Here is a 27,646-nt window from a genome sequence, read left to right on the forward strand (position 1 = left end):
CCACCACCCCTCCCCTCCCACCCTCCCCAATCAGACTTTTGCAGCCTTAACTTTCGTCCTTGTCCTGACGCATTTCATGATGCTGCTGGGCACCATTTAAACTATAACGGCATCAGCAGCATATCCTGCCAATGTTAAAGGGCGGCTTTTTCTGTCGGTTTGTGACACCACAAATCACTGCTCAACTGCCAGATTTTGACGACTTCAAAGTGAGACCGGGCTCATTGCTACTGTAGCTTAGAGGTAGTTATTGTAGTTTATTACACGGGTCTGTATTCTGATTGGTCAGTCGCTGCATTCAGCGGTCTGATATTACTGTGTAATGACCGTTGCTACTAGCAACTGAAACTGAAACCTGAAGAGCTTCAAGTGATAGAGGACGAGAAAGATGAGATAAATACAAAAAAGACAACAAAATGAGCTGCTGTACTATACTGTACTGTACTACTACGACTATACTGATGGACTTTCTCTGCCAAAAACAAAAGAACACGGATTTGAATACACACTTGGCACTCATGCTTAATGACAGTTTACCCGAGTTTTATGCCTCGGTTCAGTCCACTAAGCCTGGGAGAGTACAAAACTTTCACCAAAAGTTGTCGAATCCGGTCGGTTTTAATGCACGCAGAGGCAGACAGCATTATTTATTTAACTGACAATTAGCTGTAATAAGCGGATAATGTATAATGAGCTCAGAATACTGGGAAAATAACTCCCTCCCCTGTTGGGAGTTATTTTCCCAGTATTCACAGGCTCATTATACATTATCCCTTACTTCACGCACAGCACTAAAATGATGTGTGGAGATAGTTCTGACTATGCGAGTCTAGTTTCACGTAACTGCAGCGATTTTGAAAACCGTACCATGCAGGAAGTAAAAGGGCAAGAGAATTCCATCTGAGCTCGGGGGTCAATGGCAGGCGTATACCAGCAGTCTACATCCTGTGAGCCCGACTGCAGCAACTCAAACTCAGCCTGTGCTGAGGGACCGGACGGACCCGACTTCCAGACTCTGTTGCTGCTGTTACAGAGGTTAGATTTGGTGCTGCCGTCGGCCACCAGCCTGCTGTGACCTATGACTTAGAGCTGCTGTGGCTGACGACCGCAGCTCTGTTCCTGGAGCCACTGCCCCCTCTACCCCTGGCGAAGCAGTCCACAGCTGCAGGGAGCGAGGAGGAGGTGTGGTAGCTAGCTAATTCTTGTCTCATCTGTGGTCTGATAAACAGAAAGAGAGAGCGTTACAATGAAATAATATTAAATAGGTCACTGTATGGGAAACAATGGGTTACAGTATGAAACCTTTTTTTTTTATTGCCCTCTCCAGAAAAGTACCCCCCAGCTTTACCCTTTGTTTACTCTAAGTGTCAGTTATAGAAACCCACCCTGAAACATGAAACAAAGTGTGCTGTTGTGTTGTTTCACGTTGGAAAGATGGTTGATTTTATTTCCACTGTGGTGATACAGTGAGATACCAACACAGCGAGAGGCCAATCAGATTGCTCTGAAATGTTCCCTCCCACTTTCCATGATTACATTAAGGCGAGTCATCTTCTAAAACGCTCTAATTTAGCTGCAGCTACAAGTGGATTAACATGAAAATGGTGGTCATATTTTATTTGTTGCTGATGCTCAGAGTGGGACGTAAGTATATTCACAGATGTCAGATTTACTCCAGATATACATTTAAAATATTATGTTCTTACAGTAATTTAGTACAGTGTGTACATTTTTCTTTCTCTGTTGTTACTCACTGCTCCATTTAATTTTATGTTCAGGATGCACAGACGATCACGTCTTTGAAACGACAACTGTTGAAGTTGGAGATGATGTCACTTTGAATTGTACTCGCCAGACATCTGCCTTGAGGGAAACCTTGTTGTGGATCAGGCTTATTTCTGGAAAAACACCTGAATTCTTGGGAGGAACATACACCTTTGATTATGAAGATGTTAACAAGACTCCTCACATTACAGCAAAACAAGAGCCTGGATCATTTATTCTGCATATTCATGACACAAAGCTGAGTGATACTGGACTTTACTACTGTTTAAAAGTAAGACGGCTGAACATGACATTTTCCAAATCAACACTTCTGAGAGTTAAAGGTAAATAGACATTTTAAATTACTTGGCAAAAAATAACCGTGTTTTAATCCAACATGTTTACCATCAGTTTACATAATTAGATTTTTTTACATGTATGTGTGTTTCCATAACTCATTATGATTCGAGTTATGTCTCCATAATGTGTAGAAAAGGTTTTAAGCATATTAATTTAAAATTTTCATTACTTTTAATTTTATTAAAGTGAGTAAAACATGTCATTTTATCTTTATATTTTCCAGGACCAGAACCTGATATCACTGCTGTCACTCAAGACTTTCCATCTGATCCAGTCCGTCCAGGAGACTCAGTGACTCTGCAGTGTTCAGTCCTCTGACTCTGAGAAGAAAACATGTCCAGAAGAACAGAGAGTTTATTGGTTCAGAGCCGCATCCGATCAATCTCATCCCAGTTTCATTTATACCCAAGGAAACAGTAGTGGTGGATGTGAGAAGAGTCCCGAAGCTCACTCTCCACAGAAATGTATCTACAGCTTCTCTAAGAACGTCAGCTCCTCTGATGCTGGGACTTATTACTGTGCTGTGGCCACATGTGGAGAGATATTATTTGGAAATGGAACAAAAGTGGATGTTGAAGGTAAGTGCATTTTCAAATTAATCTTTCATAATCATTCATGTTGAGTCCAGTAGAAGTAATTAAAATAATGTATTACAAAAGTTTAGTTTCCATTATATTGTAACATCTCGTCAATAAAGCTGTTAACTTTCATGATTTGCTCCTGATGTTATTTCAGAGTTCAACATGTTAGGATCTGCAGAAGGCCAACACACCTCTGTTTCTGTTATTTGCGGCTTTGGCTTTAAGTCTGACTGTTATTGCCTTCCTGATTTATACCATCAAGAAGAAAACTTGTAATCATTGCAATGGTAATTAAACCTTCTCATACATCAGTCCAAAATCTAACTTCACAGGATTTAGAATAATGATTTGTGTAAATTACCAAACAGCATCTTTTATCTTTAATCTTTGTTTTATTTCATGATACAGCTGCCGTCACTCTGCAAACAAATGCTGCAAGTCAGCAGGTAAAGTATATAAAGAAAAGATGTAGCTGGAAAACTTATTGGCATATTTTTACCCCGACATATCTAGAGATTAAAATCTGTCACCTCATTATACTTTTCTATATATTTCCTCAGAGAGACGAGGACTCGTTGGCTTATTCTGCACCGACCTTCACCAAGAGGAAACCTGGCCGAGCAGACAGAAGGAATGTAAGAGCAACAGAAGGAGAGACGACCTACGCTGATGTCAGGACCGTAGTGAGAAATTAACATCTGCTGGATTTGCTGATTAAAAATTAACATCATTTTTGTTTGTTACACTGTTGTAAACATTTACTTCGCTTCAATTTCACAGCTGATTATGGTAACAATTTTGTAATTGGATAACCTTCAAATATGTTTAACGTGTCGTTCTGACATCATGTTCTGTCTGTTTGCAACCATTGTGTGACTTTTTATGCTCTTATTATATTAAGGCTTTATAGATTATCATGATGCAAAACACTATCATGTTAGTTGCTTTGAGTGATATTCTTTTTCATGTCTTTTAATTAAAGTATGAAGAGGATTAGTGCTACCACTCAGACATGCAGTTTGACAGATTTACCTTGAAGGAGGAGGGAGTTTGAATATTGAGGTGAACCATTTTCAGGTTTTTCAAAAGTTTTGTTTTTGCTTTTCTTTCAAAATGGCGTATTTTTTGTCTCATTTTTAAATGTTTCCTTGTGATTTGTTGCTTTTTAAATAACTATTTGCACTCATTGCAGGATTCATTGAGTATGAAAAAATGAGATTGGCGATTGGTCTTTTTTTGTTGGCTTTTTGCCTATATTAGATAGGATAGTCTATGTGTGAAATGGAGAGAGAGGTGGGTTGACATGCAACAAAGGGCCGCAGACTGGAATCTAACCCACGGCTGCTGCAGTGAGGACAAGGCCTTTGTATATGGGATGTCTGTTCTGCCCACTAAGCAACCGGGCACCCTATGTTTTTCTTTTTCAATGTTTTTAACACAGTAGAAATAAATAAAATACTTTTAACTGATGAGACTAAAATGGCAGTAATTTCATATTGCTTGATTTTTCTTGCTCATGTTGATCTTTTACCACACTTTAAATCCAATGATTTTCACAGTTTGCTATGAAGACTTAACAGTGAAAGCATGTTATATTTGCTTCTGGAAAAAAAGCAAACACTGACCACTTTGAGTTTACTTTGATTTTTTTTTTAAAATCCAAACAGTTTAACTAATGCCAAAATAATGAAATGAAATGAAATAAAATAAGATATCCAATATTTACTGACCATCAACAGCTAGGCCTCATGTTTTGTTCTCATGATTAATTTAACAGCTTCACACACATATTTCACTCTAACCAAAACCACCATCACTTCTTGGAGGGCTTAACTCATCCTGGACCTGGAGGTTGTGTTGTTTTGTTTTCATAACCCAATTTGGCGTCCGAATCAACACTACAAAGAGATAAAGAGGACTTATGAAATATCCGTAGCTACAGTCTAGGTGTTAGCGTTCAGGTATGAGGGACTGTTGCAAGAGAAAGGTGAGAGGAAATGTAGCCAAAACCACACAGAAAACCAAGAAATGCGAAAACTCACAGATAAACTTATGTTTGGTTTTGTGGTTTGATTGTGAATGGCTGTGTATCTGTCCATCACAACTTCTCACAATTGTAATCAGACGCATGGCTAAAAAAACACATACAGAGCATTTGATTTTGTGGACACAGTTAGTCTTCCTTTGTTGATAAAAAAGCACACTGTAGAATAAAAATTAAGGAGATACCCCTCCATCTCTCTGGTCTCACAGCACTTTGTAAAGACCCTCTGCATGTCAAGCAAAGCCACATGCAACAGCTACACTGACAGACCCAGGCTGTGGTGGGCCGTTTCTCCTCCCTTTGACCAACCATCAAGGCTGTTTACTCAGAACAGACCTGACGATGGGCTTCAACAGGATGTGTAGTGAGAGGAGAGATACAAGAGGCTTCAGCAGCCTAACTTTTCACCTTGTTCATGTGCTCATTCACAGTACAAATATCTATCAGTCCTGTGGTTTTAAATATGCAAACAAAGGTGTCAACAACTGCAATCTTACAATTTCACAGATGCACATCAGTTTATGTTTTGTTTTAATTTGAATGTAGATTTATTGATTGATTCAACATTAATTTGAACAGGCTGCCGGTCCATAACTGCACCAAGTGACGTTAGCAAGGCTGTCAAACCTGTCTGCAGATAATCAGGCAAACTACAGATCACAGTTCAAACTCCTGCTCCTGACAGAAAGACCAGGGTGGGACCAGTGAGTGATTAGCACCTCCTCCCTCTGACAGCTACCACCAATGACAAGCACCAAACAGCTGAGAGTAAGTGCAACTGGGTCATGGTGTGTGTCCAACCCTCCTGAACCCTTCACCCACCTTTGTGAGTTCTTGTGATATTAAAAATAAACATAGCAGTTATATAGTGTTGTTCCACTTGCCTTTTGACAGCAGCAGTAAAGCCCAGCGTCCTGAGGCTGAAACACAGAGTGAGAAAGGTAGAACAGCCTCTTTGTACTGACACCTTAGTTTGAAGCCCGACCACAACGATGCTGAAGTTTCCATGCAGCATTTGTTTATCGTAACTGTCAGCGTGTGTTTGTCTGTGTGTGCAAAGGGTGTTTTGGCTCGTTGTCAACAATATGTTGATCCTGGTTAAAGCACAAACCACAACCTGCTGGTCAAACAAATGTGATGAGTTTTGGCCCTATAGATAGATGGGTTGACTGTATATCTATTTTTATTCTCCTTGCACCTTTCAAGTTGGCGGGAAACCTGAACTCTGTTTAATCATTATTTTGATTCCAGAGTTTGTGGTGTTGGACTGCATTATATTGTCAGGTGTTCCTGTTACTGTCATAGTGACGGTGTCAACCATACATTATGCTTTGTTTTACACATGTTAATCACCTTGTTAATCACTGGTGTATCTCATTAGTGGTTTCTCCCAGGGTCACATGGCTTCTCTCCCTCAGATAAAAACATGGAGGTCAGAAACTCTAAATCAGCTCCAGGTGAATGTTCCTGTGATACTGTGAGAGTGTCGCTCTGCTGCTGTCTGTCAGCAGCTCTCTGAAAAGAAGTGAAGTGAGTATAGAGGATGGATGGTTTAACAGCCCTCCTCTGTACGCTGTGCTCTTCCTGCTGATGTGACTGACAGGCAGAGTGGGCGGGTCATCACTGATGATGTGGAGCATCTCAGTTGGCTGGCTTGCTCAGTATTTAAGATGGCTCCTCTGTCTTTGTCACTGTGGCAAATGGCTGGATACATCTTTTTATATGAACTCAAATCAAACTGATCCATAAATTCCTGTTTAACTGGGTGGTAACAACAATGTAGGATTTTTTATTGGGCCTAGAGACATAGTTCTATATATTTACAGATAAATTACATGTGATATATTTAAAGGCCAGTGGTGTCAGTGCCCTTTTAAACATGAATATTTGGCCATTGAGATAAAAGTTAACTCTGAATCTTATGTTTGTTGAATCATTTGACTGTCACTACAAGATTTGACTGATATCAGACAGAATTGTCACTTGACCAGTGTATCTGCCTGAATCAAACATTACTCACTACTCAACTGATGTGTCGCCATGCCAACAAACTGATTTAATTTGACTTTTAAGAGTGGAGCGAAGCAACGTAAAAACAAATGTCGGGCGAAATATTAAAAAGACATGTCGATTTAGAACAGCCTCGATAGCAGCGTCTGTCTTGACTATAGTGGTCACCTTTCTTGTATTACTCCTCATAGCTTCAGGCACACAGCGTTACAGCAGCTTGACAATGGCATTAGTCCCGCCCATGGTGCTGATTGGCTGATCGTTAATACCTCTACAATGGTTGGTTGATCTATTGATTTTACCCGAGAAACCTCTGTTTCATGTCACGATGCCAGACAAACCAGTCGACTCAATGAAGTGGGCAGATTCAAAGGTCTGGACCAAGACAACTAAAACTGTGATGATGTAAAGACAGAGCTCTTGCAAAATGGTGTCCGGAGAAAACTTGTTTTGGCGCAATGTTTGCACGTGGGAAGGTGAGCCTTGGCAATAACACGGCTAAATCCCTGCAAAAGAAAATGCAACATAAAACATTTGAAGATGTTTCAGAGTGTAGGTTGCTACAACACATTCTCGCTCTGACCTCGTCACATATTGACGTTTGGTCATGGACTTTCCACGTCCGCATACGACATGCAAGGTACCCTGGGTGCGTTGGTTGTTGACGCTCTGGGACACCGTGTCAAGTTCTTCCTGTTACATGCATTGTCTTCTTTCAAAATACACTTCTGTTTTCACAGGAAATTTAAAATTTACATGCAGGCTCTTTCAAAATAAATGCAGTACATCAGTACTACACCGCAAACAAGCACGCGTGGTTGGGTTTAGAAAAAAAGAACAGGGTTTGGCTTCATAACCTTAAGGGACATGAACACTGTTTTCTTGAGTGAAAGTCAGTGCTTGTTGGACCCATCCACCACCCCTCCCCTCCCACCCTCCCCAGTCAGACTTTTGCAGCCTTAACTTTCGTCCTTGTCCTGACGCATTTCCCCATGATGCTGCTGGGCACCATTTAAACTATAACGGCATCAGCAGCATATCCTGCCAATGTTAAAGGACGGCTTTTTCTGTCGGTTTGTGACACCACAAATCACTGCTCAACTGCCAGATTTTGACGACTTCAAAGTGAGACCGGGCTCATTGCTACTGTAGCTTAGAGGTAGTTATTGTAGTTTATTACACGGGTCTGTATTCTGATTGGTCAGTCGCTGCATTCAGCGGTCTGATATTACTGTGTAATGACCGTTGCTACTAGCAACTGAAACTGAAACCTGAAGAGCTTCAAGTGATAGAGGACGAGAAAGATGAGATAAATACAAAAAAGACAACAAAATGAGCTACTGTACTATACTGTACTGTACTACTACGACTATACTGATGGACTTTCTCTGCCAAAAACAAAAGAACACGGATTTGAATACACACTTGGCACTCATGCTTAATGACAGTTTACCCGAGTTTTATGCCTCGGTTCAGTCCACTAAGCCTGGGAGAGTACAAAACTTTCACCAAAAGTTGTCGAATCCGGTCGGTTTTAATGCACTTCGCGGAGGCAGACAGCATTATTTATTTAACTGACAATTAGCCGTGTAATAAGCGGGATAATGTATAATGAGCCTGTGAATACTGGGAAAATAACTCCCTCCCCTGTTGGGAGTTATTTTCCCAGTATTCACAGGCTCATTATACATAATCCCTTACTTCACGCACAGTGCTAAAACTATGTGTGGAGATAGTTCTGACTATGCGAGTCTAGTTTCATGTAACTGCGGCGATTTTGAAAACCGTACCATGCAGGAAGGAAAAGGGCAAGAGAATTCCATCTGAGCTCGGGGGTCAATGGCAGGCGTATACCAGCAGTCTACATCCTGTGAGCCGGACTACAGCAACTCAAACTCAGCCTGTGACGGGGGACCGGACGGACCCGACTTCCAGACTCTGTTGCTGCTCTTACAAAGGTTAGATCTGGTGCTGCCATCGGCCACCAGCCTGCTGTGAACACTGAATTAGAGCTGCTGCGGCTGACGACCGCAGCTCTGTTCCTGGAGCCACTGTCCCCTCTACCCCTGGCGAAGCAGTCCACAGCTGCAGGGAGCGATGAGGAGGTGTGGTAGCTAGCTAATTCTTGTCTCATCTGTGGTCTGATAAACAGAAAGAGAGAGCGTTACAATGAAATAATATTAAATAGGTCACTGTATGGGAAACAATGGGTTACAGTATGAAACCTTTTTTTTTTTTATTGCCCTCTCCAGAAAAGTGCCCCCCAGCTTTACCTTGTGTTTACTCTAAGTGTCAGTTATACAAACCCACCCTGAAACATGAAACAAAGTGTGCTGTTGTGTTGTTTCACGTTGGAAAGATGGTTGATTTTATTTCCACTGTGGTGATACAGTGAGATACCAACATAACGAGAGGCCAATCAGATTGCTCTGAAATGTTCCCTCCCACTTTCCATGATTACATTAAGGCGAGTCATCTTCTAAAACGCTCTAATTTAGCTGCAGCTACAAGTGGATTAACATGAAAATGGTGGTCATATTTTATTTGTTGCTGATGCTCAGAGTGGGACGTAAGTATATTCACAGAAGTCAGATTTACTCCAGATATACATTTAAAATATTATGTTCTTACAGTAATTTAGTACAGTGTGTACATTTTTCTTTCTCTGTTGTTACTCACTGCTCCATTTAATTTTATGTTCAGGATGCACAGACGATCACGTCTTTGAAACGACAACTGTTGAAGTTGGAGATGATGTGACTTTGAATTGTACTCGCCAGACATCTGCCTTGAGGGAAACCTTGTTTTGGATCAGGCTTGTTACTGGAAAAACACCTGAATTCTTGGGAGGAACATATGCCTTTGATTATGAAGGTGTGAACAAGACTGCTCGCATTACAGCAAAACAAGAGCCTGGATCATTTATTCTGCATATTCATGACACAAAGCTGAGTGATACTGGACTTTACTACTGTTTAAAAGTAAAACAGCTGAACATGACATTTTCCAAATCAACACTTCTGAGAGTTAAAGGTAAATAGACATTTTAAATTACTTGACAAAAAATAACCGTGCTTTAATCCAACATGTTTACCATCAGTTTACATAATTAGATTTTTTTACATGTATATGTGTTTCCACAACTCATTATGATTCGAGTTATGTCTCCATAATGTGTAGAAAAGGTTTTAAGCATATTAATTTAAAATTTTCATTACTTTTAATTTTATTAAAGTGAGTAAAACATGTCATTTTATCTTTATATTTTCCAGGACCAGAACCTGATATCACTGCTGTCACTCAAGACTTTCCATCTGATCCAGTCCGTCCAGGAGACTCAGTGACTCTGCAGTGTTCAGTCCTCTCTGACTCTGAGAAGAAAACATGTCCAGAAGAACAGAGAGTTTATTGGTTCAGAGCCGCATCCGATCAATCTCATCCCAGTTTCATTTATACCCAAGGAAACAGTAGTGATGGATGTGAGAAGAGTCCCGAAGCTCACTCTCCACAGAAATGTATCTACAGCTTCTCTAAGGACGTCAGCTCCTCTGATGCTGGGACTTATTACTGTGCTGTGGCCACATGTGGAGAGATATTATTTGGAAATGGAACAAAAGTGGATGTTGAAGGTAAGTGCATTTTCAAATTAATCTTTCATAATCATTCATGTTGAGTCCAGTAGAAGTAATTAAAATAATGTATTACAAAAGTTTAGTTTCCATTATATTGTAACATCTCGTCAATAAAGCTGTTAACTTTCATGATTTGCTCCTGATGTTATTTCAGAGTTCAACATGTGGGATCTGCAGAAGGCCAACACACTTCTGTTTCTGTTATTTGCTGCTTTGGCTTTAAGTCTGACTGTTATTGCCTTCCTGATTTATACCATCAAGAAGAAAACTTGTTATCGTTGCAACGGTAATTAAACCTGCTCATACATCAGTCCAAAATCTAATTTCACAGGATTTAGAATAATGATTTGTGTAAATTACCAAACAGCATCGTTTATCTTAAATCTTTGTTTTATTTCATGATACAGCTGCCGTCACTCTGCAAACAAATGCTGCAAGTCAGCAGGTAAAGTATATAAAGAAAAGATGTAGCTGGAAAACTTATTGGCATATTTTTACCCCGACATATCTAGAGATTAAAATCTGTCACCTCATTATACTTTTCTATATATTTCCTCAGAGAGACGAGGACTCGTTGGCTTATTCTGCACCGACCTTCACCAAGAGGAAACCTGGCCGAGCAGACAGAAGGAATGTAAAAGCAGCAGAGGGAGAGAGGCCTTACACTGATGTCAGGACCTTAGTGAGAAATTAATATCTGCTGGATTTGCTGATTAAAAATTAACATCATTTTTGTTTGTTACACTGTTGTAAACATTTACTTCGCTTCGATTTCACGGCTGATAATGGCAACAATTTTGTAATTGGATAACCTTCAAATATGTTTAACGTGTCGTTCTGACATCATGTTCGGTCTGTTTGCAACCATTGTGTGACTTTTTATGCTCTTATTATATTAAGGCTTTATAGATTATCATGATGCAAAACACTATTATGTTAGTTGCTTTGAGTGATATTCTTTTTGCATGTCTTTTAATTAAAGTATGAAGAGGATTAGTGCTACCACTCAGACATGCAGGTTGACAGATTTACCTTGAAGGAGGAGGGAGTTTGAATTTTGAGGTGAACCATTTTCAGGTTTTTCAAAAGTTTTGTTTTTGCTTTTCTTTTAAAATGGCATATTTTCTGTCTCATTTTTAAATGTTTCCTTGTGATTTGTTGCTTTTTAAATAACTATTTGCACTCATTGCAGGATTCATTGAGTATGAAAAAATGAGATTGGCGATTGGTCTTTTTTTGTTGGCTTTTTGCCTATATTAGATAGGATAGTCTATGTGTGAAATGGAGAGAGAGGTGGGTTGACATGCAACAAAGGGCCGCAGGCTGGAATCTAACCCACGGCTGCTGCGGTGAGGACAGTGCCTTTGTATATGGGATGCCTGTTCTGCCCACTAAGCAACCGGGCACCCTGTGTTTTTCTTTTTCAATGTTTTTAACACAGTAGAAATAAATAAAATACTTTTAACTGATGAGACTAAAATGGCAGTAATTTCATATTGCTTGATTTTTCTTGCTCATGTTGATCTTTTACCACACTTTAAATCCAATGATTTTCACAGTTTGCTATGAAGACTTAACAGTGAAAGCATGTTATATTTGCTTCTGGAAAAAAAGCAAACACTGACCACTTTGAGTTTACTTTGATTTTTTTTAAAATCCAAACAGTTTAACTAATGCCAAAATAATGAAATGAAATGAAATAAGATATCCAATATTTACTGACCATCAACAGCTAGGCCTCATGTTTTGTTCTCATGATTAATTTAACAGCTTCACACACATATTTCACTCTAACCAAAACCACCATCACTTCTTGGAGGGCTTAACTCATCCTGGACCTGGAGGTTGTGTTGTTTTGTTTTCATAACCCAATCTGGCGTCCGAATCAACACTACAAAGAGATAAAGAGGACTTATGAAATATCCGTAGCTACAGTCTAGGTGTTAGCGTTCAGGTTTGAGGGACTGTTGCAAGAGAAAGGTGAGAGGAAATGTGGCCAAAACCACACAGAAAACCAAGAAATGCGAAAACTCACAGATAAACTTATGTTTGGTTTTGTGGTTTGATTGTGAATGGCTGTGTATCTGTCCATCACAACTTCTCACAATTGTAATCAGAAGCATGGCTAAAAAAAACACATACAGAGCATCTGATTTTGTGGACACAGTTAGTCTTCCTTTGTTGATAAAAACGCACACTGTAGAATGAAAATTAAGGAGATACCCCTCCATCTCTCTGGTCTCACAGCACTTTGTAAAGACCCTCTGCATGTCAAGCAAAGCCACATGCAACAGCTACACTGACAGACCCAGGCTGTGGTGGGCCGTTTCTCCTCCCTTTGACCAACCATCAAGGCTGTTTACTCAGAACAGACCTGACGATGGGCTTCAACAGGATGTGTAGTGAGAGGAGAGATACAAGAGGCTTCAGCAGCCTAACTTTTCACCTTGTTCATGTGCTCATTCACAGTACAAATATCTATCAGTCCTGTGGTTTTAAATATGCAAACAAAGGTGTCAACAACTGCGGTCTTACAGTTTCACAGATGCACATTAGTTTATGTTTTGTTTTAAATTGAATGTAGATTTATTGATTGATTCAACATTAATTTGAACAGGCTGCCGGTCCATAACTGCACCAAGTGACGTTAGCAAGGCTGTCAAACCTGTCTGCAGATAATCAGGCAAACTACAGATCACAGTTCAAACTCCTGCTCCTGACAGAAAGACCAGGGTGGGACCAGTGAGTGATTAGCACCTCCTCCCTCTGACAGCTACCACCAATGACAAGCACCAAACAGCTGAGAGTAAGTGCAACTGGGTCATGGTGTGTGTCCAACCCTCCTGAACCCTTCACCCACCTTTGTGAGTTCTTGTGATATTAAAAATAAACATAACAGTTATATAGTGTTGTTCCACTTGCCTTTTGACAGCAGCAGTAAAGCCCAGCGTCCTGAGGCTGAAACACAGAGTGAGAAAGGTAGAACAGCCTCTTTGTACTGACACCTTAGTTTGAAGCCCGACCACAACGATGCTGAAGTTTCCATGCAGCATTTGTTTATCGTAACTGTCAGCGTGTGTTTGTCTGTGTGTGCAAAGGGTGTTTTGGCTCGTTGTCAACAATATGTTGATCCTGGTTAAAGCCACAAACCACAACCTGCTGCTCGAACAAATGTGATGAGTTTTGGCCCTATAGATAGATGGGTTGACTGTATATCTATTTTTATTCTCCTTGCACCTTTCAAGTTGGCGGGAAACCTGAACTCTGTTTAATCATTATTTTGATTCCAGAGTTTGTGGTGTTGGACTGCATTATATTGTCAGGTGTTCCTGTTACTGTCATAGTGACGGTGTCAACCATACATTATGCTTTGTTTTACACATGTTAATCACCTTGTTAATCACTGGTGTATCTCATTAGTGGTTTTCTCCCAGGGTCACATGGCTTCTCTCCCTCAGATAAAAACATGGAGGTCAGAAACTCTAAATCAGCTCCAGGTGAATGTTCCTGTGATACTGTGAGAGTGTCGCTCTGCTGCTGTCTGTCAGCAGCTCTCTGAAAAGAAGTGAAGTGAGTATAGAGGATGGATGGTTTAACAGCCCTCCTCTGTACGCTGTGCTCTTCCTGCTGATGTGACTGACAGGCAGAGTGGGCGGGTCATCACCGATGATGTGGAGCATCTCAGTTGGCTGGCTTGCTCAGTATTTAAGATGGCTCCTCTGTCTTTGTCACTGTGGCAAATGGCTGGATACGTCTTTTTATATGAACTCAAATCAAACTGATCCATAAATTCCTGTTTACCTGGGTGGTAACAACAATGTAGGATTTTTTATTGGGCCTAGAGACATAGTTCTATATATTTACAGATAAATTACATGTGATATATTTAAAGGCCAGTGGTGTCAGTGCCCTTTTTAAACATGAATATTTGGCCATTGAGATAAAAGTTAACTCTGAATCTTATGTTTGTTGAATCATTTGACTGTCACTACAAGATTTGACTGATATCAGACAGAATTGTCACTTGACCAGTGTATCTGCCTGAATCAAACATTACTCACTACTCAACTGATGTGTCGCCATGCCAACAAACTGATTTCACTTGATTTTTAAGAGTGGAGCGAAACAACGTAAAAACAAAGATATCGGGCGAAATATTAAAAAGACGTTGATTTAGAACAGCCTTGATAGCAGCGTCCGTCTTGACTATAGTGGTCACCTTTCTTGTATTACTCCTCATAGCTTCAGGCACACAGCGTTACAGCAGCTTGACAATGGCATTAGTCCCGCCCATGGTGCTGATTGGCTGATCGTTAATTCCTCTACAATGGTTGGTGGATCTATTGATTTTAACCGAGAAACCTCTGTTTCATGTCACGATGCCAGACAAACCAGTCGACTCAATGAAGTGGGCAGATTCAAAGGTCTGGACCAAGACAACTAAAACTGCGATGATGTAAAGACAGAGCTCTTGCAAAATGGTGTCCGGAGAAAACTTGTTTTGGCAGAATGTTTGCACGTGGGAAGGTGAGCCTTGGCATTAACATGGCTAAATCCCTGCAAAAGAAAATGCCACATAAAAGACTGAAAATGTTTCGTAGGTTGCTACAACACATTGTCACTCCGAAGTCGTCACATGTTGACGTTTGGTCATGGAGTTTCCATGTCCGCATGACGTGCAAGGTACCCTGGGTGCGTTGGTTGTTGACGTTCTGGGACACCGTGTCAAGTTCTTCCTGTTACATGAATTGTCTTCTTTCAAAATACACTTCTGTTTTCACAGGAAATTTAAAATTTACATGCAATCTCTTTCAAAATAAAAGCACTATGTCAGCACAACACCATGAATTAACTTTGTCTTTTCCTTCAACAACAAGTGCACATGGTTGGGTTTAGAAAAAAAGAACAGGATTTGGCTTGATAACCTTAAGGGACATGAACACTGTTTTCTTGAGTGAAAGTTGGTGTTTGTTGGACCCATCCACCACCCCTCCCCTCCCACCTGCCCCAGTCGGACTTATGCAGTGTTAACATTCGTCCTTGTCCTGCCGTATTTCCCCTGACGCTGCTCGGCGCCATTTAAACTGTAACGGCATCGGCAGTATATCATGCCAACAGCTTTTTCAGATCTGGTGCTGCCGTCGGCCACCAGCCTGCTGTGACCGATGAATTAGTGTTGCTGCAGCTGCCGACCGCAGGTCTGTTCCTGGAGCCACTGCCCCCTCTACCCCTGGCGAAACAGTCCACAGCAGCATGGAGCGAGGAGGTGGTGTGGTAGCTACTTCTTGTCTCACCTGTGGACTGATAAACAGAAAGAGAGAGCGTTACAATGAAATAATATCAAATAGGTCAGTGTATGGGAAACCCCCTCCCCATAGAAACCCACCCTGAAACATGAAACAAAGTGTGCTGTTGTGTTGTTTCACGTTGGAAAGATGGTTGATTTTATTTCCACTGTGGTGATACAGTGAGATACCAACACAACGAGAGGCCAATCAGATTGCTCTGAAATGTTCCCTCCCACTTTCCATGATTACATTAAGGCGAGTCATCTTCTAATACGCTCTAATTTAGCTGCAGCTACAAGTGGATTAACATGAAAATGGTGGTCATATTTTATTTGCTGCTGATGCTCAGAATGGGACGTAAGTATATTCACAGAACTCAGATATACATTTAAAATATTATGTTCTTACAGTAATTTAGTGCAGTGTGTACATTTTTCTTTCTCTGTTGTTACTCACTGCTCCATTTAATTTTATCTTCAGGATGCACAGACGATCACGTCTTTGAAACGACAACTGTTGAAGTTGGAGATGATGTGACTTTGAATTGTCCTCGCCAGACATTTGAGTCCAGGGAAACCTTGTTTTGGATCAGGCTTGTTTCTGGAAAAACAGCTGAATTCTTGGGAGGAACATACACCTTTGATTTTGAAGGTGTTAACAAGACTCCTCACATTACAGCAAAACAAGAGCCTGGATCATTTATTCTGCATATTCATGAGACAAAGCTGAGTGATACTGGACTTTACTACTGTTTAAAAGTAAATCTACTGGACATGACATTTTCCAAATCAGCACTTCTGAGAGTTAAAGGTAAATAGACATTTTAAATTACTTGACAAAAAATAACCGTGCTTTAATCCAACATGTTTACCATCAGTTTACATAATTAGATTTTTCTACATGTATGTGTGTTTCCATAACTCATAAGTCAAATTATGTCTCCATAATGTATAGAAAAGGTTTTAAGCATATTAATTTAAAATTTTCATTACTTTTAATTTTATTAAAGTGAGTAAAACATGTCATTTTATCTTTATATTTTCCAGGACCAGAACCTGATATCACTGCCGTCACTCAAGATCCATCTGATCCAGTCCGTCCAGGAGACTCAGTGACTCTGCAGTGTTCAGTCCTCTCTGACTCTGAGAAGAAAACATGTCCAGAAGAACACAGAGTTTATTGGTTCAGAGCCGCATCAGATGAATCTCATCCCAGTTTCATTTATGCCCAAGGAAACAGTAGTGATGGATGTGAGAAGAGTCCTGAAGCTCACTCTCCACAGAAATGTATCTACAGCTTCTCTAAGGACGTCAGCTCCTCTGATGCCGGGACTTATTACTGTGCTGTGGCCACATGTGGAGAGATATTATTTGGAAATGGAGCAAAACTGGACTTTGAAGGTAACTGTGTCATTCTTCTGTCAGTTACAAAATGTGTGTTTATTGTGTTACAAGTGTTGCAAACACAAGGCCATTGCAAGTCAAATCAAATCTATTCAGATCAGCTATTGCTGTTTTTTCATGCAGAATCATTTAACCAGGAGGTGACATTAAACATCATTTACCTTTAACTTTTTTTTTTTCCCTCTTGATGTTTCAGGAGCCAGTACGTGCTCACAGGATGCAGATGCAGTTATTTTTCTTCTGTGTGCTGTGTTGGCTATAAGTCTGATTGTTGTAGCCGTCCTCATCTACGCCATGAAGAAGAAAGAGAATGATTGTTACAGTGGTAATAGAAGTTATTTATAGTTCTCTAGCGAGCAGTATTATATTAAAACTACTGCATCTGTATTTATTGCTCATTTATTTATTCATAATTTCAGCTGCTGTTGCCGTGCAGAGAAACAGTGGTGGTCGGAAAAGTCAACAGGTAAAGAATTTAATAGGTATAATAGAATCAACCTCATTGAAACAGTTTTGTGATGCTGTTTCTAACTTTGTCATGCCATGTATTTCCTCAGAGAGATGTGGACACACAGGTTTATTCTGCTGTTGTCTTCACCGTGATGAAAACTGGCAGTGGTGCAATAAAGGATTCAAGAGCAGCAGAGAGACAGAGGATCTACGCTGCTGTCAAGGCTTTTGGGTTGGATTAGTGAGGTCACAGGTCTGTTTGCCATCAGCTGGTACTGTGTGATGAAGTTGATGTTAATCTGGAGCTAAAGGGTTGTTTCACAGTTTTTGGCTATTAGGTAGTTCTGCTCTACAATGTTTTAATGTTATGATTAAGTTTCGTCCATATATTCAAAAGTAATGAGATTGATTGTGTTTTGGTGTTTTTATGCAAATGTGCACACTCCAGAATCCAGTTCAGGGTGAACCCAGTACAAGTCTGGGTTGGGGCGTTGGATTTCTCTTTCCTCATTTCCTGTTATGTAAATATTGTCTGTGATAAATGCATAAGAATACCCCAAGAGTACTATTAAAAATTGATAACAAGGGCTAAGTAATCACGTTTTTCAGGTAGAAATCTATCAGCTGTTATGCTTAATTCTGAAACCTGGTTTCTGTCAACGTTGCTGAAATCTGTTTTTTACCATTAGTCATGATTAACTGTTTAGTTTCCTTTGCACCCTAAAACTAACCATTATGTTTGATGTGTTAAAGGCACAGTCTGTGTCTCAGATGAGCCTCAGTCATGTTTTACAGCAGTGATGTCTAAGGAGCAGGACTGTGTTCATATTTGTTTGACATGTATGGAGGTATATTATATTTGTTCTTTTGCTCTTATTATGTTGTTGCTCTTGTTTTTATTGTGTTTGTAGTGTCTTGTACTTACATACCTACATACCTACCATACTTAAAGTACCAAAAGTAAAAGTACTCATTTTACAGAATGATCCATTTCAGAACCAGATGTGGTTGTAACAGGCAACACTTCTAACATGGGTGTTGCCATTCAGTTAGGAGGATACCTGCACGTGAAGTGTTTCGCACTTGCGCTAAATCTGGCCTCCCAGAGGACGTTTAATCTGCCAACAGTTGAGTTTGTCAGTTGTATGCAGCATTTCTGACAGGTTTTATGATGGTGTTTGTCAGTCTGTCTCCTTTGCATCACATTTTGCTGCAATGAAAATGATTACAGTTAGATGAACAGACTGAAAACTTTATCTTATGAGGTAAAACTGATGCTGACAAAGTTTTCCTTTGGGGAAATAATTTGCAGTTGGAAAAAAAGGTAATAAATTGCAATATATCACAATATATTTCACCGCAATACTCATCACATCACAATAATATCATATTGTGACATAAGTATGAAGATGATATCGTATCGTGGGTCCTCTGGTGATACCCACCCCTACTTCATATACTGCTGGGTAGCTGAATCTGTAATAATACATCATCGTTTTTTTGTTGCTTTATATTTTGTCTGCAAAGTAACTTGTAACTAATGATGTCAGACAAATGTAGTGGAGTAAAAAGTAGCTTATAATATTTTCTTCTGAACTGTAGTGGAGTATAAGTATAAAGTAGCAAAAAATGCTCAAGTACAAGTACTTCAAACCATCACCACCCGAGTACAGAACTTCAGAAAATGTACATAGATACATACAACCACTGGATTGGTGGATATTTGAACGTAAGTTTATTGCATCATCAGACAGAGACCACATGACGTTAATCCTGTCATTGTTTTTCTAGTGTGACAAAGACTTGACACAATTATTGAAATTCATCCAGTGTTTAAAGAAGAACATGCATTTATCAAGTTTCTAACTACGAGAACTTTGAAAAGTACAGTATACTATGTGTAGTTTTCTGGCAACATGTTATGTCTGTTTAATGGAAACTTCTTTTCAAGCAACATTCTCATACAGTAAAGCTCCAATATTTACTGACCATCAACAGCTAGGCCTGATGTTTTGTTGTTATAGTAAAGTTGAAGTTGATTAAACTTCACACACAGGTGTTACTCTGAACAAGACCATAATCATTTTTTGGAGGGTTAAACTCATCCTGGATCTGGAGGTTGTGTTGTTTTGTTTGCGTAACCCATACAACACTGGAGAATTTGGACGGCACTGTCCCAGTCCTCCTCTGAAGTCTTGGTCCACACATTTGTTACATCCCGTATTGACCACTGTAACACAGTTCTCTCTGGCCTCCCCACCAAACTCATGAACAGGCTTCAAATCATTCAAATCTCTGCTGCCCGGATCATTACCCGCACCAAATCATCTGACCACATCACCCCCATTCTCATCCAACTACACTGGCTCCCTGTTCAGTACTGAACTGATGACAAAAACCTTCTCATCACCTTCAAAGTCCTCCACAGCTGAGCCCCCTCTTACCTCTCTGACCTCCTCCAGGAGTACACTCCCTCCTGCTCCCTCCGCTCTTCCAATACTGGTCTTCTGACCATCCACACCTCACGCCTCAGCACCATGGGTGTCAGGGCTTTCAGCTGCACTGCCCCCAGGCTCTGGAAGTCCCTACATCCACACATCCAACACTCTGACAGCACAACATCCTTCAGATCCCATCTCAAAACCCACCTGTTCAAGCTGGCTTACAGACTTTAACACTGACTGTACCCTCTGCCCTTTTGAAGGGCGCCTTTTAAATAAAATGTATTATTATTTTTATAACACTGATTAGAGATGAAGAGGACTTTAACTTTAAAATATCTGTAGCTGCAGTGTAGGTGTTAGCATCCAGGTTTGAGGAACAGTTGCAGGGAAAGGTGAGAAGAAATGTGGCCAAAACCACACAGACTTGATAGTGAACCACTGTGTATCGGTCCATCACAACTTCCCACAACTGTAGACAGAAGCATCATTAAAAACACATACTGAGCATTTTATTTTGTGGACACAAGTAGTCTTCCTTTGTTAAGAACAAATACTGTAGTAAAAAAAATGTAAGGGCATAACTACTGAAATGACGAAGCCCTCCATCTCTCTGGTCTCACAGCACTTTGTAAAGACCCTCTGCATGTCAAGCAAAGCCACATGCAACAGCTACACTGACAGACACAGGCTGTGGTGGGCCGTTTCTCCTCCCTTTGACCAACCATCAAGGCTGTTTACTCAGAACAGACCTGACGATGGGCTTCAACAGGATGTGTAGTGAGAGGAGAGATACAAGAGGCTTCAGCAGCCTAACTTTTCACCTTGTTAATGTGCTCATTCACAGTACAAATATCTATCAGTCCTGTGGTTTTAAATATGCAAACAAAGGTGTCAACAACTGCAGTCTTACAATTTCACAGATGCACATTAGTTTATGTTTTGTTTTAATTTGAATGCAGATTCATTGATTTTTTTCAACATTAATTTGAACAGGCTGCCGGTCCATAACTGCACCAAGTGACGTTAGCAAGGCTGTCAAACCTGTCTGCAGATAATCAGGCAAACTACAGATCACAGTTCAAACTCCTGCTCCTGACAGAAAGACCAGGGTGGGACCAGTGAGTGATTAGCACCTCCTCCCTCTGACAGCTACCACCAATGACATCAAACCACTGAGAGTAAGTGCAACTGGGTCATGGTGTGTGTCCAACCCTCCTGAATCCTTATACCCACCTTTGTGAGTTTTTTGTGATATTAAAAATAAACATAACAGTTATATAGTGTTGTTCACTTTCCTTTTGACAGCAGCAGTAAAGCCCAGCGTCCTGAGGCTGAAACACAGAGTGAGAAAGGTAGAACAGCCTCTTTGTACTGACACCTTAGTTTGAAGCCCGACCACAACGATGCTGAAGTTTCCATGCAGCATTTGTTTATCGTAACTGTGAGCGTGTGTTTGTCTGTGTGTGCAAAGGGTGTTTTGGCTCGTTGTCAACAATATGTTGATCCTGGTTAAAGCCACAAACCACAACCTGCTGCTCGAACAAATGTGATGAGTTTTGGCCCTATAGATAGATGGGTTGACTGTATATCTATTTTTATTCTCCTTGCACCTTTCAAGTTGGCGGGAAACCTGAACTCTGTTTAATCATTACTTTGATTCCAGAGTTTGTGGTGTTGGACTGTATTATATTGTCAGGTGTTCCTGTTACTGTTACATGTTAATCACCTTGTTAATCACTGGTGTATCTCATTAGTGGTTTTCTCCCAGGGTCACATGGCTTCTCTCCCTCAGATAAAAACATGGAGGTCAGAAACTCTGAATCAGCTCCAGGTGAATGTTCCTGTGATACTGTGAGAGTGTCGCTCTGCTGCTGTCTGTCAGCAGCTCTCTGAAAAGAAGTGAAGTGAGTATAGAGGATGGATGGTTTAACAGCCCTCCTCTGTACGCTGTGCTCTTCCTGCTGATGTGACTGACAGGCAGAGTGGGCGGGTCATCACTGATGATGTGGAGCATCTCAGTTGGTTGGCTTGCTCAGTGTTTAAGATGTCTGTCTTTGTCACTGTGGCAAATGCCTGGATTGGAATTACTATCATAGACTGACAGGTAAATTACATGTCATGCAAATATATTTTAAGGCTAGTGGTATCAGTGCCCTTTTTCATTGATATTCAGCTTTGAAAAAAGTTGATTGGAAATCTTCACTTTGTTAAAGGTAGGTTGTGGAGGATTGAAAACCAATGTATAGACTCATACAGCAGTAATCCCTCTCAGTCATCACTTACCAATCAATCAATCAAACTTTATTTATAGAGCACTTTTCATACAAAAGAAGCAGCCCAAAGTGCTTTACATAAAAATAACAAACAATAGACACGAGATATCCCCCTTTCCCCCACACATACTCACACATACGTACACACACACACATACACGCATGCAGATTTAAAAACACTGAGAAAACACTATCCTACACTCACCACTTTGAAGTGAGGAAACACCAGAGAGAAGATAATTGTGCACAGTTCTTGAAATATTATTTGTAACATTATTTTTTACCAGCTGTGAGTATTATTTTGAAACATTTGTTTGTAAACTGAATAGCCTACCTCTGTGAATATTATTTATTTTGAAACATTTTTTTTGCCCGAATACCAGCTGTGGAGCCAACTTCCGTAGCCGAGGATCAGACTGCCAATGCCCCCGCCTTGGTCTGCTGCCCAATCCACACTGCACCGAACCCTTCTGGATCCCTCTGTGGGTGGTGGGCCTGCAGGGGGACGAGTACGAGTACCAGCTGTGGATATAGTTTTTTTAAGTGAATACCAGCTGTGGATTTTTGTAAACTGAATACGTGTGAATAAAAAAGTATTATTCATATTGGGACTTATAAGATATTTTTTCTGTTCAGTTCTTGTAAACAATGATCACACATAGCAAGAATACACATCCAGAATACAAATAATAATGTTTATTGTGGATTACCGAAGTGAAGACTATTGTCTCTGGAATAGCCTTGTGTATAACATTACAAATCAAAAGAAGAAAATGAAAAATGAATCACATCCAACCACCTATTTTATGAAAAGTACTCCTGAATGTGTGCAAAGTCAAGGCCGAAAAAATTGTGAGGTTTGATTTCCATACAAACATGTTAATGCATTCCTTAGAAGATCAGATACTACATAAAGTTTACCCACACTGCTCAACTTGATCTTCAAGTTCTTTTTGAAATCCATGAATTTGAAATAGTTGTCTATGTCCCCAAATAACCATTCCTTAAGGAGTGATAATATATGATAGCCTATATGTTGCCAATTAATCCATTCGTGAGTTCTGTGGCCTGGAATTTTAAGCTGTGGACATGCTTGTGGCTGCTATACAGGGTCCGCTGATCCGTCCCGGGTCTGGCTATGGGTTGCACGGTGCCATCTATGAACCCAAAGCAGTTATCAAGAGGTGCTCCCATCTGGTGGATCCGATCAGCATGTGTTTGTAGAGCTGCAGGGTTTAGTATGCCATGGTTCCATTGAGTGATTCGGTGGTGGTGTCTGTCATAGATGTACCCGAGAGCACAATTTGTGGCCATGCTCAGGACAGGTATTTGCCGCTGACCAAATCTTGCCATCATATCACTATACCGGCATGGATATGCCAGCCTCTTTAGGAGCATACATAAGCCCTCCATCCCTCCCACGACACTTCTCTGATCACAGATGAACTTGTCTGGAATCCTGAGCACATCTGCCAACACTGGAAGGTCGCACTTTCTCACTCTGAACTCCACCAGACATTCATCCTCCTCCATTTCATCCAGGTGAAAACGCGCATAGTGTTGATATGGTAAATCTAAGTTCTTAGATTTGTTCACGTCATATAATAAGAAAAACTCTTCCTCTGATATTAACTTGTCATCTAATGCATAGAGCAACTCCTCTCTGGCCCTTTAGAAAGACATTTTGACCGGACTGAGATAGCTCACTTGAGCTGTGTTTATACCCTCACCCCCGTCACATGGTGAGTGATCAGCTGTTCCAACCTGACAGCTACTGCAGCAACCTGCTTAATGACTACTGTGGATTTGACGGCTACGGTACCAGCGCCAGGAGAGATTTATTTCCAGGAGCCGTAGCCGTGGCAAAATCTGTCACTGCTTAAAGTCCTTAATGTCTCGCTGCATGTGATGTTGCAAGGAAGCAGGGAGGCTCTTGGGAATTGCTGTGATAATTACAGCTTAGTGCGTCTAAAAATATACACACTACTGTTTATGTACACAAAACTACTGAATAGTAGAACACATATTGAGCATGTAATGCATAGTATGCAATTTGGGACACAGCGTCAGTTTTTTTTGTGTTTGTGTGTGAAGTGGTATCTGTCAGTAATTAGAAGTGACGTGGCATTTATGATTTAGTAATAACAGCAGTGGGATATAGCCTACTGCATTTACAAGAATTGGTACCTGAAAAACACTCCAAGTTTAGACATAGTCATAGACATCTCATAGTTTAGTGAATGGATGAGAAAGAGAGGTAACACGCTTCACACAGACCAGGATAGAACCAGTGTGGCAGGAAATGAACTTTGAATCTAGATTGTGCGACAACCAATCAGATGCATTTGACAGTTGACCGCCTCCTTTTACTCAGTAAAAACCAACAAGTCTCATGTTAATAGACAGTGTCAAGATGATCCTGTTATGGGTTACATTGCTTGTTCTTCATCGAGGATGTGAGTGTGCTAACGATAACTAAATATTTTCTAATCTGAGTATCTGCATGCAAACTAGATGTAGGGTTGTTTATGTGATTTCCTTTTAGCCTCCATTTTTTTACATTATGCACAAATTCTCCTTTGTTGTTTCATGTGTTGTATTTTCATTTAATCCAGATACGTTGGTTCCAGTGACCACAGTTCAACTTGGTGAACCTGTGACTTTAACGTGTGATTTGCCTGATGAGTTTAGAGATAAGCTCCACTGGTTCAAGCAGAGTGCTGGGGAGACTCTGAAATTAATTGTGAGACTGCAGAAACATGCGAGCCCTGTGTATGGACCAGAGTTTTCTGCCTCAAGACTGGATGTAAACATTTCTAACAAAATCAGCAGTCTGACCATTTTGAGAACGATTCAGGAAGATGAGGGAATGTATCACTGCGCAGTCATGGAGTGGACTGAGATTACCTGGAGTGGCACCTATTTGTCATTAAAAGGTAATTATGTGATCTGTTTATGGCAATGTTTGGAGTCACTTTAACCACTTAAAGCTGCACTGTGTTAATATTTATCAACAATTTCTGCAGAGAATCATTTTAGATTATTGTAATGTAATGCTTACTTTGCATTTTAACATTTAACTAATCTTAAATCCTATTAAGTAGGTCAAAGCATGTGTGGAGATGCCAAACTTTTAACATGGTTCTGTATCACACAGGAAACACTCAGAGGACATCAAACTATACTGTTGTTCAGTGGCCGACAGTATCTGATCCAGTCCGTTCAGGAGCCTCGATGTCTCTCCAGTGTTCAGTCCTCTCTGACTCTGAGAATAAAATGTGTCCAGGAGATCACAGTGTGTTCTGGTTCAGAGCCAGATCAGATCAATCTCATCCAGACATCATCTACACTGATGGAAATAGACATGATGAATGTGACAGGAACTCTGACACTTAGAAGAGTTGTGTTTATCGCTCAAGAACGTCAGCTCCTCTGATGCTGGGACTTACTACTGTGCTGTGGCCACATGTGGACAGATATTATTTGGAGATGGAACTAAAGTGGAGATTGAAGGTAACTGTGTCATTGTTTTGTTTATTAAGAAATTTGCTTCTTTGAGTGCCAGACTGTCAAATGAGCCTTTTTTTATCATTTAAGTGGCAAAATTGTTTTGTTTTCTTTGGTGACAATAAACACCCTTGAATTTAACACATTATATTTCCTTTTCATGTTTCAGGAACCAGTACGTGCTCACAGAATGCAGATGCACTTATTTTTCTGCTGTGTGCTGTCTTGGCTATAAGTCTGACTGTCATAGCTGTCCTCGTTTACACCATCAAGAAATACAAGTCTAATTGTCACGATGGTAATAGAAGTTATTAGTTAGCTCTCTATCCAATACTGAATAAAAACTACTGAATTTGTATTTATTATTATCTTTATGTTTTCTATTTAATAATTTCAGCTGCTGTTGCCGTGCAGAGAAACCTTCATGGTCAGAAAAGTCAACAGGTAAAGAATGAAACAGTTCAGTAGGATCAACCTTATTGAAACAGTTATGGGTCTTTTTTTAACTTTGTCATGTATTTCCTCAGAGAGATGAGGACACACAGGTTTATTCTGCTGTCGTCTTCACCGTGATGAAAACTGGCAGCGGTGCAATAAAGGATTCAAGAGCAGCAGAGAGACAGAGGATCTACGCTGCTGTCAAGGCTTTTGGGTTGGATTAGTGAGGTCACAGGTCTGTTTGCCATCAGCCGGTACTGTGTGATGTAATTAATGTTGGTCTGTTACGAGCTGAAGGATTTTTTTATGTGGCTATTAGGTAATGATGTGCATGCAGGTGTCTGCAAGGGCCTGCTTGGTCCACGTTGATAAGATAAATGTCACCATTCAACCCTGTCTATGAGGGTCTGCCAGATGCCTATGTGGGCATCTGTGTGCAGCCCATTTTTTGAGACCCCACCTTCAGAAAAAGCTGCGCATCCAGCATCTTTTTTCAAAGCACTCCAGCTTTTTAATGTGGCCACTCCAAGTGCTTCCAGTTTGAAACCTCAGAACTTCTCACAAAGATGCTGGTGACGTCACAGCCGTTCCTTTAGCAGCTGTATGATATGTCAGTCAGAAACCATCACCATCACAGCAAAGACAGAACAGTCCATTTGTGGGAGCAGACGACCAGACGCTGAATGTTGCTGGTGAGTGTTGTGCTTTCATTAACGTACGCATTGTAAGCTTGTTGTTGAATGTGTAGTTAACCCTATGTTAAGGTATCATTACGTTAGCTACCAAGCTAATATTAGTGTCATGATCTTGTTGTCATAGAAACCTACCATGTGCAGCACATCATTAAAATAAGCGTTGGGAGTGAATGTGGCCATGTGGACGCTGGCCCTAAAGAAAGAAGCTAGGTGTCAGTTAACATGGACATTACTCAAATAAGTTTTTTTCTCTCAAAGTGGGAGTAACTGTAAATATGGAATTTTCCAATGGATCAGTGTTGGCACAGATATATTAGGTGGATCAGATCTGTTTTTGTTTTTGTTTATTTTTGTTGTTGTGCTTGTGTAACTACTCTTGAACCTGATTGGTAACTCTGTTAAACTGTGTCAATAAATAAAACACACTGCTTTCTAACATCAATCTGTTGCTGCTGGTGTGATCTGTTACGGTGCAAAACAAGAGTTGGTCATCAAGAATCACTGAAATCAATCCAAAAGACACAAACAGAATTCATCAAGTTTCTAACCTTAACAACTTTACAGGTATACTGTCGTATTTGTGATGAATGAAGATGCAGTCACTCCATATGAGAAGATGATATAAATATCTTATGCCATATTCATATGTAAGCAAAACAACAGAAGCAAACAGAAGTAACTGTCTGTCAGTCACTCACACTCTATAGCAGGAAAGTACACTTCAAAATAAAAGCTCTGTACCAAAATAAAGAGGTTT

The 27,646-nt window shown here is 40.3% G+C and overlaps 5 protein-coding genes across 28 annotated transcripts in view; 3 read left to right on the forward strand and 2 right to left on the reverse strand.

Annotated features, from left to right (window-relative positions):
- Positions 1–27,646, forward strand: part of LOC125895072 (uncharacterized) — a 157,569-nt gene that overhangs the window by 39,979 nt on the left and 89,944 nt on the right. Inside the window, exons 3-5 of one of the 5 annotated variants that reach the window (XR_007450139.1) lie at positions 25,926–26,054; positions 26,154–26,200; positions 26,284–26,365. Coding sequence is in view for 1 of the 5 variants with exons in the window: in XM_049586866.1 (XP_049442823.1) it covers positions 26,154–26,200; positions 26,284–26,418 (182 nt within the window). In the remaining 4 variants the exon portion in view is untranslated. Of the gene's footprint in view, positions 1–25,925; positions 26,055–26,153; positions 26,201–26,283; positions 27,622–27,646 lie in introns of those variants that run through there. The other 4 variants (XM_049586866.1, XR_007450137.1, XR_007450138.1 and 1 more) reach the window with 4 other exon arrangements.
- LOC125895062 (uncharacterized) overlaps positions 1–27,646 on the reverse strand; it is a 196,997-nt gene that overhangs the window by 36,952 nt on the left and 132,399 nt on the right. The gene's annotated exons all lie outside the window — the stretch shown is intronic.
- Positions 1–27,646, reverse strand: part of LOC125895065 (uncharacterized) — a 170,330-nt gene that overhangs the window by 36,894 nt on the left and 105,790 nt on the right. The window lies entirely within an intron of this gene.
- Positions 1,590–12,011, forward strand: LOC125895070 (signal-regulatory protein beta-2-like). Its single transcript, XM_049586863.1, has 6 exons — positions 1,590–1,644; positions 1,779–2,108; positions 10,032–10,388; positions 10,546–10,677; positions 10,799–10,836; positions 10,951–12,011. Exons 1-6 carry the CDS (start codon positions 1,596–1,598, stop codon positions 11,083–11,085), a joined length of 1,041 nt encoding a protein of 346 aa, XP_049442820.1. The 5' UTR covers positions 1,590–1,595; the 3' UTR covers positions 11,086–12,011.
- On the forward strand, positions 9,274–17,909 carry LOC125895069 (signal-regulatory protein beta-2-like). Of its 2 annotated transcripts, none has more exons than XM_049586862.1 (6): positions 9,274–9,328; positions 9,463–9,792; positions 16,726–17,079; positions 17,279–17,407; positions 17,502–17,548; positions 17,640–17,909. In XM_049586862.1, the coding sequence occupies exons 1-6, from the start codon at positions 9,280–9,282 to the stop codon at positions 17,772–17,774; spliced, it is 1,044 nt and encodes a 347-aa protein (XP_049442819.1). In that variant the 5' UTR covers positions 9,274–9,279; the 3' UTR covers positions 17,775–17,909. The 2 variants fall into 2 exon arrangements, with proteins under 2 accessions (XP_049442819.1, XP_049442818.1); XM_049586861.1 differs by lacking the exons at positions 9,274–9,328; positions 9,463–9,792 and adding exons at positions 15,984–16,036; positions 16,160–16,489.

The sequence above is a fragment of the Epinephelus fuscoguttatus genome, linkage group LG9 (genome assembly GCF_011397635.1).
Source record: "Epinephelus fuscoguttatus linkage group LG9, E.fuscoguttatus.final_Chr_v1".
NCBI classification, from domain to species: domain Eukaryota; kingdom Metazoa; phylum Chordata; class Actinopteri; order Perciformes; family Serranidae; genus Epinephelus; species Epinephelus fuscoguttatus.